The following is a 13,953-nucleotide window of genomic DNA, read 5'->3' on the forward strand; positions in this document are numbered from 1 at the left end:
GGAGAAGGGCCACCAATGGTTAGAGATGACTGGGGTGGGGGCCGTGGGACAGGCCCTGAGCCCAGGTTTGCAGCAGATGTTCTCGCTGATGTCAGTACCTCTAAGGTTACTCCCCTGGGTACAATTTTATAACATCTGTATTGAGATTAAATGTTGACGATAACTTAGGTGAAGAGCTTATTTCCTCATGTGTGCATAAATTCTTCACTGAAGAAGAGGACGGACCGGAGGCTGTGCTGTGGAGTACCCAAGGACTAGGCTTGCTTGAATCTGACCCGACTACGCCAAATGCCTGCTCTTCCTTCCGGTTCATGTTTATCAGCTCGTATCAAACACAGACCCACTCATTTGCGCACAATCCTTTGAGGGAGTAAGATGTTGTATTTTTATAATTAAAGGAATTAAAAGCTATAAAACAAAGCACATTGACAGATATTTAGTCAGTGCCTACCTTGTGTGGGGTACTTGAGTCTCCTGCTATTATTAAGTAATACCAGGTCATCTCTGCTTTTAAGGAGTTTCTAAACCCTTTTGGGTGATAAGACAATGTAAGCACTTGAAAAGTTTAATTAAAAAGTCAAGATTTAAATACCTGATGACAAAAATAGAGGATATGTCACAAGGCACAATATAACTAATTGCCACCTGAATGGCATATATAAACTATTTCAGAGGTGGAAAAGAGTCCCTGACATTGAGAAAACAGGAATTTCTTTTTTCTTTTTATTGGGGGGATGGAGGGACAGGGTCTTGCTCTGATGCCCAGGCTGCAGTGCAGTGGTGCCATTACAGCTCACTACAGCCTTGACCTCCCAGGTTCAAGCGATCCTCCCACCTCAGCCTCCTGGGCAGCTGGGGCTACAGGTGTGCACCACACTTGCTAATTTTTGTATTTTTTGTAGAGACAGGGTTTTACCATGTTGCCCAGGCTGATAAACTCCTGGGTTCCAGCAGTCCTCCACCTTGGCCTCCCAAAGTGCTAGGAACGACCGTGCCTGTCCCCAAATTTCTTATCATTAAAAGCTGATTAACTCATTGAGGCCGCCATATCATTGTTTCTCAAAATGTGTTCCATGCACCACCACCTCCATGCAAATCACCTGGGATGCTTATTTAAATACACATTCCTAGGCTTACCCTTAGATTACGATTCATTAGGGCTGGGGTGGGGCCTACAAACATGCGACTTAATGGGTTTCCCAGGTGATTTTTATGCACTAAAGTTTGTGATCCACTGTCAAGTGACTTGGCAGATATGTTCCTCAAAATTACCAGTGTGTATTTTTATACCAGATACCATGAGTCCCAGTAGTTTTTTTTTTTTTTTTCAGACAGGGTCTCACGGTGTCTCCCAGGCTGGAGTGCAGTAGTACAATCATGGCTCATTGCAGCCTTGAACTCCTAGGCTCAAGCAACCCTCCTACTTCAGCCTCCAAGTAGCTAGGATCGCAGGTGTGCACCACCACACCTGGCTAATTTTTTAATTTTTTTTTATTTTTGTGGAGGTGGGGGCTCCATGTGTTGCCCAGGCTGGTCTCACCTCCTGGATTCAAGATCCTCCAGCACTGGCCTCCCATAGTGCTGGGATCATAGGTGTGAGCCACCATGCCCAGCTGCTTCCCTCCACCACCCCCACCCATTGTTTTTTAAAAAGAGGCAGGGTCTTACTCTGTCACCCAGACTGGAGTGCAGTGGTATGATCATAGTGCACTTTTTTTTTTTTTTTTTTTTTTTTTGTAGAGACAGGGTCTCACCGTGTTTCCCAGGCTGGTCTTAAACTTCTGATCTCAAGAAATCCTCCTGCCTCGGTCGCCAAAGTGCTAGGATTTACAGACATGCTATTGCACCTGGCCCACACATTTTCTAAAGGAATCTTTAGCCAGAGCTTGCTATAGACTGACTTGTGTTGCCCTAAAATTCATATATTGAAGTCCAGACCCCTAGTGTGAAGGTAGGACATTTAGGGGAGATTAAGGTTAAAGGAGTTCATATGGGTGGATCCTGATCTGATTTAGTTACTGGCCTTAAAGAAAAGAAGGAGAAAGAGATCTCTCACCACGCACGTGCACCAAGGAGAGGACATATGAGGACACAGCGAGAAGACAGCTGTCTGCAAGCCGGGGGCAAAGCCTTCACCAGGAAGCAGGCGTTGTCACCCTAACCTTGAGACTGCTCAGCCTCCATAATCGAATGGACCAGTTATTTAGCGCGTGCGCCTGTGTGTGTGCACGCACGCTTGTGCGTACACACGTGCTCTTGCATACACACACGCATAATACTGGTTTTGTTTTTCTGGAGAACCCTGACTAATACAGATTTTGGATCCAGGAAATGGGTATTGCTGTAACAAATCTCTAAACATGTGGAAGAAGCTTTGGAACTGGGTAATGGATATAGGCTAGAAGAGTTTTGAGGTGGATGCTAGAAATACGGATGTTAAGGGCAATTCTGGTGAGGTCTTAGTTGGAAATGAGGAACATACTGAAAACTGGATGAAAGGTGATCCTATAAAGCAGCAAAGGATTTGAGTAAACTGTGTTTACTGTTTGATGGAAGGTAGAACTTGCAAGTGATTAAACTGGATATGTAACTGAAGAGATTTGTAAGCAAAGTGTTGAAGGAGCAGTTTGGTTCCTCCTGATGGCTTATAGTAAAATGCAAAAGGAGAAAGATGAATGGAAGAAGGAATTGTTAAGATAAAAGATGAAGATTTAGATTTAGAAAATATTTAGACTATTCATATTGCAAAAAATAAGTATTAAGTACATTTTGAAGAAAATACCAAAGTTATGGCTGGACTCTCATTTGATAAAGCGCTTATGAAATTATATGAGCAGAAACACTGCCAGTTTGAACTGTAGTGGATGGAAACAGGATGAAAGGAAGGAGAGAGGCTGTTGGACTTCTTAGCTTTGACCAGCTGGGATGATGGAGATGTTTGGCCACTAACATGCACTATTCTTCAAGAAGAAAGAAAAATAACCTTGAAAGTGATTCAGAGATCATTAGGTCCACCTCCTCAGTTTCAGCAGGCCAGATGGCCTTTGCACAGAGCCCTGTGGGCAGAGCCATGGGGTCAGGATCCCTGCCAGAGTTAGGAGGGTGATGCTGACACCCCAGTAGGCCTGGAGGACAGGATATCAAACCAAAGAAGACTCCACTCAAGCCTCAAAATTCAATGGAATTTTCTTTGCGAGATTTGGGATTTGCTTGGAACCTGTCACCACTTTCGTACTTCTAGTGTCTCCTTTTTGGAATGGGAATGTCTATTCTTTGCCTGTCCCACAATTGTATTTTGGAAGCACATAACTTCTCTGGTTTCACAGGTTCACAGCTGGAGAGCAGTTTTGCTTCAGGATGAATTGTACCTCAGGTCCCATCCATACTGGATTTAGGTGACAATTTAAATGAGATTCTGGACTTTAGAGTTGATATTGGAATAAGTTAAGACTTTGGGGTTTTTGGGAATAGAATGAATATATTTTGCATTGGGGAAGAACATGAATCTGAGAGTGGCCAGGAGTAGAATCCTGTGGACTGAATTGTGCCCCCACGTCACCCCCAAAATTCATATTGGGAAGTCCTAACTCCCAATGTGACTGTATTTGGAGTTAGGACTTACAGGGGGGAGTTAAAATTAAATGAGATCTTAAGGGAGGTCCTAATCTGATAGGACAGTTGGCCTTATAAGGAGACAAGGACTAACTAACGCCTGTGATCCCAGTGCTTTGGAAGGCCAAATCACAAGGCAAGGAGATCAAGACCATCCTGGCTAACAAGGTGAAACCCCATCTCTACTAAAAATACAAAAAATTAGCCGGGCGTGGTGGCGGGTGCATGTAGTCCCAGCTACTCAGGAGGCTGAGGCAGGAGAATGGCGTGAACCTGGGAGGCGGAGCTTGCAGTGAGCCGAGATCGCGCCACTGCACACCAGCCTGTGTGACAGAGCAAGACTCGTCTCAAAAAAAAAAAGGCAAGGAAAGAGCTCTTTCTTCATGTACATACACTGAGTAGAGGCCACCTGCAAGCCAGGAAGACAGCGTTCCCCAGAATCTAATCATTCTGGCACCCTAGTCTTGGACTTTCAGCCTCCAGAGTATGAGGAAACAATTTCTATTATTGGAGCCACCCAAGTCTATGGTATTTTGTTATCGTAGCTTGAGCAGATTTAGAGTGTATATTTAAAAGCCATTAAAACCGTTTTTAAAGATTTTATTTTAAAAATATATCTAATTCAGGAAGCTGGGCACAGTGGCTCACCCCTGTAATCCCAGCACTTTGGGAGGCCAAGGCGGGAGGATTGCCTGAGCTCAGTAGTTCAAGACCAGCCTGGGCAACACGGTGAAACCCTGTCTCTACTAAAATACAAAAAAAAATGGCCAGGTGCAGTGGCTCATGCCTGTAATCCCAACAGTTTGGGAGGCCAAGGTAGGCAGATCACCTGAGGTCAGGAGTTCAAGCGCAGCCTGGCCAACATGGTCAAACCTCATCTCTAATAAAAATGCAAAAATTAGCTGGGTGTGGTGGCAGGTGCCTATAGTCCCAGCTACTCGGGAGGCTGAGGCAGGAGAATCACTTGAACCCAGGAGATGGAGGCTGCAGTGAGCCGAGATTGCACCACTGCACTCCAGCCTGGGTGACAGAGCAAGACTCCATCTCAAAAAATAAGTAAATAAAGAAAATACAAAAAATTAGCCAGCCGTGGCAGCATGCATCTGTAGTCCCAGCTACTCAGGAGGCTGAGGCAGGAGAATCGCTTGAATCCAGGAGGCGGAGGTTGCAGTGAACCAAGATAATGTCACTGCATTGCACTCCAGCCTAGGCGACAGAGCGAGACTCCATCTCCCAAAAAAACCCACAAAGCCTTCAACCCAGAAGAAATTAGCAGATTCTTGAAAACTGACAGAATTGAGATGTAAAGCCCCAGGCATTGTAGTTAAGCCATAGGTTCTCAAAGACCAGTCCCAGCTTACATTTTTCTACGACTTAGATGTTTTTCCAGAACAGCCATGATAAATTGATGACACAGAATCTGTGGAAGTATGAAGTAGACCCAGCCGCCACCTCAGCCTCTGCAAATGTGGAGCTTATGTCATGCACTGAATTGCTAGTCATGCTGATGACAGACGTCAGAGTGGCAGTGCCTGCACGTGTGGAATTATAACACTGAACAAGCAGGGCTGAGGGCATGTTTTCAGAAAGCCATTTTCTTTGTCTCATGCCAATCGTCATTTATTCTTTCAGAAAGTATTTATCAAGTCTCAGGTATTGTTCTAGTCTCTGGGGTTAAAGCAGGAGGCAGGACAGATTACTTTCCTTCCCTTGTGGAGTTTGCAGTAGTTGGGGAGACAGACAATAAAATAATAGTTATGGCCAGATGCAGTTGCTCAGCTCTTCTAATCCCAGCACTTTGGGAGGCTGAGGCAGGAGGATCACTTGAGTCCGGGGGTTTAAGACAAGCCTGGGCAACATAGTGAGACCCCATCTCTATAAAAAAGAAAATAGTAGTTTTGAGTGAAGGGATAGAGGAAATGGTCTGGGACATGGTATTTGAGGGTTCCTGGCATTGATGAGTGAGTCAGGGGCTGAGTGGGCAATGTCTTACTGGGTTTCCTCAAGTCGAATCACACACACAGGCAAATTCTGTAGGCTTGCATGCATGCTTGAGTCATAGCTGAGATTCCTTTGATCCAGTGATTCCTAAATTAAGTCATATAAAACACTGCTCAGGGCTTGTGCATTAAGCCTTTTTATTTGCTTAAACACAAATACCACTGTGGCTTCACTGTGGCTTTCGCTGGGTCCGGGCGTCGAGCCTCCTGATTCAGTGAGTGCTTTAAAAAGGGGGTGATGTGGGTGACACAACCTGGGGCCAGCCTCTTTTCCAAGGAGCTTGCCAAGCTTTTCTGCCTCAGAGGGGCCCCTGTTCACAGATGCCACCTCCAAATGCTCAGAAACTTCTAGATTGGTTTGGATTAAGAAACTCATCCTTTAAAATATAAACAGCCTTTTTGGATGGTAAGATCACTCACATTATGAATTATTTCATTGTGATTGAATGATTTAGCTTTTATTTATTACCTGGCAAGGCACTTGGAGCCTTGAGGCAATGAGATATTCATCAGAAAAACAAAGTAATCTGGAAGAATGGGGTCCTCACATTGAGGACAGACCTGGGGCAGTAGAGAGGGGTGTGTGGGGGATTTGGATAGTGAGGGGATGTGATAGCACAGGTGGGGATGGGCAGCAAGGGAGAGGAATTCCAACGAAGAGGAACTTTGCCCCACAGTTTTGCCATCATCCCACTCTGCACATCGTCTCACCGTCTGCCTGAGGGCCCCATGCGGAGTACCCCCAGAAGAACCCAGAGCCATCCTGGGAGTTCCCACCGCACAGGTTTCCTAGCCTTTGCTCCACACAGGCAAGCAGCTTTACCAGGCGGGAGAGCCAGGCCCCCACCGCAAGACCTGTGGCAATTCCAGGGGACTTTCTGGCTTTCCAGACCTAAGTGGAGCGGACCTGACTCTGTCAGGACTGTAGTTCAAGCAGGCTTGGCATCCGCAAGGGCCTTCTCAGGTCAGAAGCAGGTTCTCAGGGGAATCAGTGAGCCCGCAAGACCCTCAGCCCAGGTTCTGTGGCTGCCTGAAAGTCCGCATGAACCCAGGTGGGCACCTGTGTGTTGTGAGACAACAGCACAGCGATTTTGGTTTCAGCTTTTGGCAAACGGTGTCTATTTTGTATATTCCTAGAAACATTAAAATACCATGCCCATTTTGACAACAGTAGAAGTAATTGCCTACTTCTGCTTAGAAAATGTAAAAGAGAAAAACAGTGCCAAGCTTCTTTTCAGTTTCAACCTCTAGGTCTAAAATGATGGCCTGTGGAGTCCGTCTGTCTTTTAGTTTATAGTAATGATCATTGGTAGGGGCTAATTGATATAACTTCCCTTGAAATCTGCTGGTTGGTGTTTTACCAGATGAAATCTATGGGAACAGCTTGATTTCTACTGTGATCGACAGCTGCAACTGCTCAGACTCCAGTGACATTGAGCTGAGTGATGACTGGGCTGCCAAGAAATCTCCCAAAATCTCCAGAGCTAGCAAATCACCCAAACTCCCAAGGTAATCTCAGTCTTTGGGGAGATCGTCCTTTCTTGTGCCTCTGAATATGTGTGTTTGTGCCTGCAACAGAATCCCATTGAAACTGACCAGAAGAGTCAAAGAGCAACCTCCCTGCGTTTTCTTCCAGAAGATTCCAGCTGGAATAATTACAACTTCTATTTGTTTTGTTTTGTTTTGTTTTGTTTTGTTTCCTTCGGGATAGACAAAGATACCCAGTAGAAGTTTGCTACACCCTCAGAACTTCTCTAGGGGTTAGCAGTGATGGCGGGTGGCAGAGGGGTGGCCATAGTTCCCGGGCTTATATGTTTTTTCTTATAGTTTGAGAAAAGGAAGAAAAAGGTTCACCTGTGGATGTAACATGTTGAAGAGAATGCCAGATAAGATGCCTGTAATGCCGGAGCCGGGCACAGTGGCTCACGCCTGTAATCCCAGCACTTTGGGAGGCCGAGGCGGGTGGATCACGAGGTCAAGAGATCTGGACCATCCTGGTCAACATGGTGAAACCCCGTCCCTACTAAAAATACAAAAATTAGCCAGGCGTGGTGGCGGGTGCCTGTAGTCCCAGCTACTCAGGAGGCTGAGGCAGGAGAATCACTTGAATCCGGGAAGCGGAGGTTGCAGAGCCGAGATTGTGCCACTGCACTTCAGCCCGGCAATAGAGCAAGACTGCATCTCAAATAAATAAATAAATAATAAATAAATGCCTGTAATGCCGTAATTGGGAAACATCAACACATCGCATCCACTGTAGAACCTTTTTCTTCATTAAGATTTCTAGTTTTAATTCTGTGATTTTTTTTCTGATGCCATGAAAAACTAAGGTATAAGTTACATACAGATACACATCTGTCCAAATCGTAAACACCTAGCTCATCGTACAAGGGCTATCCCAGTGTCTTCCCCCAAGTTCAAGATAAAAGACATGTCATCATCCCGGAAAGTCCGCCTGTGCTCCCTCCATTTGATACCCACTCCCTAGAAGTAATCACTCTTCTGACTTCCATCATCAGCTTTGCTTGTTCTTAAACTTCATATGAATAGAGTCAAACGATATGTTCTCTTTGTATCTGGCTCTTTTTTTTTTTTTTGCTCAGTGTAATGATTTTGAGAGTCATCATGTTGTTGCATGTATCAGTAGTTTGTTTTTCTTTATTGCTCCGTGGTATTCCATTGTAATGATTATACTACAATTAGTTTATTCTGTTTACCAATCAATGGATATTTGGTAGTTTCCAGTTTGAGGCTATTATGAACAAATCCATGATAAACATTCTTATACAAGTCTTTTTGTGGACATGTGCGCTCATTTCTCTTGGATATAAACTTGGGAAAGGAGTTGCATGGTCATGGGTTAGATACATGTTAAAGTTTATTAGAAACTGCCGAGCAGTATTCCAGGGTAGCCGCACCCACGTAAATCCCCACCAGCAATTTCCAAGAGAGTCCCAGTTTCTTCCATCCTCAGCAGCGGCTCTGTTGTCATTTTTTAGAAATAATTCTACCTTGTTCTGATAGGTGTAGTGGCATCTCATTTCAGTTTAATTCTGATATCTCCAGTGATGGATGCTGCTTTGTTTGCATGTTTCTTGGCCACTTGGCTGTCTTCTTCTTTTGTGAAGTGTCTGTTCAAGTCTTCTGCCCAATTTATTATTGGGATGTTTTATTGAGTTGTAAGAGTTCTTTCCTTTTTTTTTGAGAAGGAGTCTCGCTCTGTTGCCCAGGCTGGTGTGCAGTGGCACGATCTCGGCTCACTGCAACCTCCACCTCCTGGGTTCAAACGATTCTCCTGCCTCAGCCTCCCAAGTAGCTGGGACTACAGGCTTGTGCCACCATGACCGGCTAATTTTTTGTATTTTTAGTAGAGACAAGGTTTCACCATGTTAGCCAGGATGGTCTCAATCTCCTGACCTCATGATCCGCCTACCTTGGCCTCCCAAGGTGCTGGGATTACAGGTGTGAGCCACTGCACCTGGCCCAAGCTCCTGTGTACCCTCCCCTCCCTTTAGAGCAATCACTACAGGGGCATCTGAATGTCTCATTCTTTTTTGTTGTTTTTTCGACCTGGAGTCTTGCTCTGTCGCCCAGGCTGGAGTGCAGTGGCGTGATCTTGGCTCACTGCAACCTCCACCTCCTGGGTTCAAGTGACTCTCCTGCTTCAGCCTCCTGAGTACCTGGGACTATAGGCAAGCGCCACGACGCCCGGCTAATTTTTGTATTTTTTAGTAGAGATAGGGTTTCACCATATTGGCCAGGATGGTCTCAAACTCCTGACCTTGTGATCCACCCGCCTTGGCCTCCCTAAGTGCTGGGATTACAGGTGTGAGCCACCGCACCCAGCCAAGAGTTCTTTCTTCTAGATTTGAATCCTTTGTCAGCTATCTGTATGGCCATATAGTCCAGCACGTGGCATTCTTCTTTTGTGGTTAGTGCTTTCTGTGTCCTGTTCGGGATGTCTTTGATTACCTAAGGTCATAAAGCCCTTCTTCAGTTCTCTTCCAGCAGCTTTCTAGTTTTAGCTTTCATGCTTACGGATTAATTTTTGTGTTTGGTATGATTAGAGGTAAATGCTCATTTTTTAAATATGCAGATATCCAGTTACTCTAGCAATCTGATTGATGTCTTTTTTCATCTTTGTTCCAGAGCTTGTTAAAATGGCATGTAACATTATGAACTTTGCTATATTTCCAAAGTGCTTTTTTCCCATTATGTAAGCAGAGAGGACATCTAATGCATGCAGCTAAATCCTTCACCTTTAAACGTCCTCTTCAGGTTGCCGTCTTCCTGTGGCTGGACCTCCTCCTGCTGTCCTTTCCCCATTTGGACCCTCCACACAGCAGCCAGGCTAATTGTCCCAGATCATAGCTTTAGGGAGCTCAATCTGCCATCCTCCCACTCCTCAGGAGCCCAGAGTTTCTCATCAAGCTCAAAACCAGTATATATGAGACTTAATGCATTTTTTCATAGACTGTTTTAAACCTTACCATATTCATTTTAATCACACTGTCTTTGGGGTAGACTGTCATTAAACATGTGTGTCTCCATGTTACAAATAAAGGGACTGAGAAGCAGAGATACAACATGGGATCAAAAGGCAGCCAAAAAATTTTACTAATTTGATTTAAATATTGCAGATGGTGAAATGCTAGATAAATTTGTTGAAATTCACACTGTTGCAGAAGAAATTATAAGAATCACTGGCCTTAGGGTAAGAAATGACTTGTCCCACCTGCCATTTTCCCAGGACTGATTGTGCAGGCCCCTGGCAGAAGGCCATTTCCACGCTTGCTCCAAGGCAACAGAGAGTGAAAGACAGTTAATTCTTTGAGTTCCTTACAAATGGATCGCTGGATCTCATTTCAGTGTATACTAAGTATATTTTGAGACGGGGTCTTGCTCTGTCGTCCAGGCTCAAGTGGAGTTGTGTAATCGTAGCTCATTGCAGCCTTGAACTCCTGGGCTCAAGTGATCCTCCTGCCTCAGCCTCCCAAGCAGCTGGGACTGCAGGTGTGTGCCACCACACCCAGTTTCTCAATATATTTTAAAATGTATATTATTCAATGTAAAGTTGTCATTCTTTCCTCATATTCATAAAGTAAAAGCAAGGGGAGAGCTTTGTTAAATTCGGGCACTGGCTGCAGGGTGAGAGCCCAACACCCAGGCTGGCTGTCCAGAAAAAGAAAGGAGTGCTGGAGTCAGGGCCATGCTCACTGTTCCCGCCACGGGTGCCTGACCCCTCCTGGCCTTGCCTCCCCAGGATCAGCATTGAGGCTCGCAAGTCCCCCAAGCTGCCCCGGGCTGCTCAGGAGCTCTCCCGGTCCCCACGGTTGCCCCTGCGCAAGCCCTCTGTGGGCTCGCCCAGCCTGACTCGGAGAGAGTTTCCTTTTGAAGACATCACTCAGGTAGGAGCCCCCAGTTACCCTGCCTTGCCCCCCTCCTCCTGGGGGCTATGCCCAGAGGGCCCCTTCCTACCCGCTGCCTGCACTGCTCACTGCCACCGTGGGTCCCTGAGCTCTGCTCCACATCCTGCACACCACCTACTACCTCAGGAGTAGCCCTCAGGTGGAGCTCTGGCTTCTCCACCTGTGTCCCTCAGCCAGTTCTGATCTTGCAGTGACGGTGGGAGAGAACCTCCCACTTCCTATCACAGCTCCCACCGTCCAGCCCTGCCTGCCTTTCCCTCCTGGTCCCTCAGTGCCCCTCACCCTCCGGGTGCTGCAGCCACACCTGGTTCTCACCTGCCCCATGCCTTGCCCTGCCTAGATTGTCACCACCCCACCTCCTCCTCGTTTCTGCCCCATGCTTCCAGATGGAACTCCACCACCACCTCTGCTGTGATGGCCTCCTACCCTGGCTTAGCCGGGAGGGGCCGACACACCTGGTGTAGAACTACCTTATGACATTGCTCAGTGACTTCTTTATATACAGATCATTACAAGCTTTATCTTCTCCATCAGGTTTAAGCTCCTTAAGGGGCTGTATTTTGTCCATCTTTATTTTTGCCCTTGCATACATACCTTAGGCATAATAATATCTTAAGTTTTTAAAAATTTAATTGAATGAGAAAACAAATGATGGGTAGTTTCAGGACATACTGGTACCAGTGCAACCGATGTTTTCAGGAGAAATATCAACGATAAAAATGGATTCAGAGTTAGATCCCTTTCTACGCCTCTTTAAATCACACACCTGTGGACATACTGGGACACACCCCCACCTTTCCCCCAGCTCGATGCGCCCCCACTCACTGCTGCCTGCCTGGCTGCCCTCGTTAGCTTCTGATCTTGCAAATGGTAGATGAGGTAGGGAATGGGTGTTTCTTGCAGTGCACACTCGTGGCTTGTTAAGTAATAAATATTAACATTCTTACTAAGTGACCAGTTGAAAATACGGAAATAGATTGTGATTCTTCTTTTTTCTTTTCTTCCCACCGCAGCACAACTATCTTGCTCAGGTCACGTCTAATATCTGGGGAACCAAATTTAAGATTGTGGGCTTGGCTGCTTTCCTGCCAACCAACCTCGGTGCAGGTAAAAATCATGTCCTCTTCTCTCATTGTCCCAGTTGGAACAAACTAAAACGTCCAGTTTCCACCTTTAGTGGCTTAAACTAGAAGATGAACTTTTAAGACAGCAAATGATTAGCATGTATTTTACCTCTAAACCTTAACTTCACCACAGTGGTTTCACAAAAATTAGAATTCTCACTCACATTGGCTTTTTGCCAGTGGCATTTTTTTTTTTTTAATCTTTTAACTTTTTTTTTGAGATAGTGTCTTGCCCAGGCTGGAGTATAGTGACACGATCACAGCTCACTGCAGCCTTGACCTGGGCTCAAGTGATCCTCCTGCCTCAGCCCCCAAAGTAGCTGGGATTACAGGTTCGCGCCACCATGCCCGGCTAATTTTTGTATTTTTTGTAGAGACAGGGTTTCACCACATTGTCCATGCTGGTCTCAAACTCCTGAGCTCAAGCAATTTGCCCACCTCAACCTTCCAAAGTGCTGGGATGACAGGCATGAGCCATCACGCCTGGTCGCCAGCGGGATTTTCATTTTTTGCTATAAGCCCTGACTCATAAAAACAATAGAAATATTAAAATGATAGCAATAGCCAAAATTTGTATCACAGCTCTCATAGATTTCTCAAAACTTTGACTTCTAGGCCTTTTGCTGTGGGCGGATTTTTGGTAAACTCCTGAAGAAAGTGGAGAAGAAAGCATTAGAGACTATAAGTAGTTAGCTAAGGCTGAGTGCAGTGGCTCACGCCTGTAATCCCAGCACTTTGGGAGGACAAGGTTGGCAGATCACCTGAGTTTGGGAGTTTGAGACCAGCCTGACCAACATGGAGAACCTTTCTCTTCTAAAAATACAAAATTAGCCAGGCATGGTGGTGCATGCCTGTAATCCTAGCTACTTGGGAGGCTGAGGCAGGAGAATCGCTTGAACCCAGGGCGCGGAGGTTGCTGTGAGCCGAGATCACACCACTGCACTCCAGCCTGGGCAACACGAGCGAAACTATGTCTCAAGAAAAAAAAAAAAAAAAAAAAAAGATTAGCTGACTATTGGTACAATTCTTAGTGGTAAATTTTTCTGAATTTCATTTCTCAGTACTAGATAAATACCCTGTCCATGGCAAGTTTGAAACAGAGGAAAACTGAGCCAAGGGAGTAAAAGCCAGGCCAGAACATGAACATGTATTCGGATCTGCCCTCCTGCCCAAATGAGTTGCAGTACCTTGTTATATTTACCCCAGAGACAGTAATGACGTGAAAATGGCAGAAGGTCCATTCCAGAGCAACTTTCTTCTGTTGGGGAGGTCCCTATGTGAGTTGAGGAGCTGTGTTGCTCCCCGCATCTTTCCCAGTTGCAGAATCACTGCATGTCGTACACGTCTGTCTGCAAGGCCAGCTCAGCCAGGGGGGCCGTGGCCCTCCATTTTGAGCGTGCTGTGCGTAACCTACTAAAACTGCTTTTGAAAAATTCTGAATCTGTGTATGAGTTGTATGAAGCAACTCATACACAGATCCTTTAAAATAAATTATTCTTACAGATTAGATGTTAGGAAGACCTATTGCTATGAGGCATTTCAGAAATTTTTTAAATAGCGCTGCATTTGAGTTTTTCATTTTGAAGTTTCTGAGCTCAAAGAAAAAGAGGAATAAAATTTAAACATAAAACTGACAGGGAATCACAATGGACCATCCCTGTACATAATGCAAATAAATCTCTCATTTTCAGCAACCTGGAAACACTCTGATGACCACAAATGCTTGTTGTTCAGTTACTCGTTAGTGCCCTATTGATTAGATAAGGCTGATTTTTAATAACTACTGTT

At 45.4% G+C, this 13,953-nt stretch overlaps 1 protein-coding gene across 6 annotated transcripts in view; it reads left to right on the plus strand.

Annotated features, from left to right (window-relative positions):
* TULP4 (TUB like protein 4) overlaps positions 1 to 13,953 on the plus strand; it is a 272,370-nt gene that overhangs the window by 243,237 nt on the left and 15,180 nt on the right. For all 6 annotated transcript variants that reach the window (XM_034963152.3, XM_055114281.2, XM_034963151.3 and 3 more), the window contains 3 exons: positions 6,977 to 7,121; positions 10,876 to 11,020; positions 12,055 to 12,148. In XM_034963152.3, coding sequence (XP_034819043.2) covers positions 6,977 to 7,121; positions 10,876 to 11,020; positions 12,055 to 12,148 — 384 coding nt within the window. The remainder of the gene's footprint in view (positions 1 to 6,976; positions 7,122 to 10,875; positions 11,021 to 12,054; positions 12,149 to 13,953) is intronic.

The sequence above is a fragment of the Pan paniscus genome, chromosome 5 (genome assembly GCF_029289425.2).
Source record: "Pan paniscus chromosome 5, NHGRI_mPanPan1-v2.0_pri, whole genome shotgun sequence".
Lineage (NCBI taxonomy): Eukaryota > Metazoa > Chordata > Mammalia > Primates > Hominidae > Pan > Pan paniscus.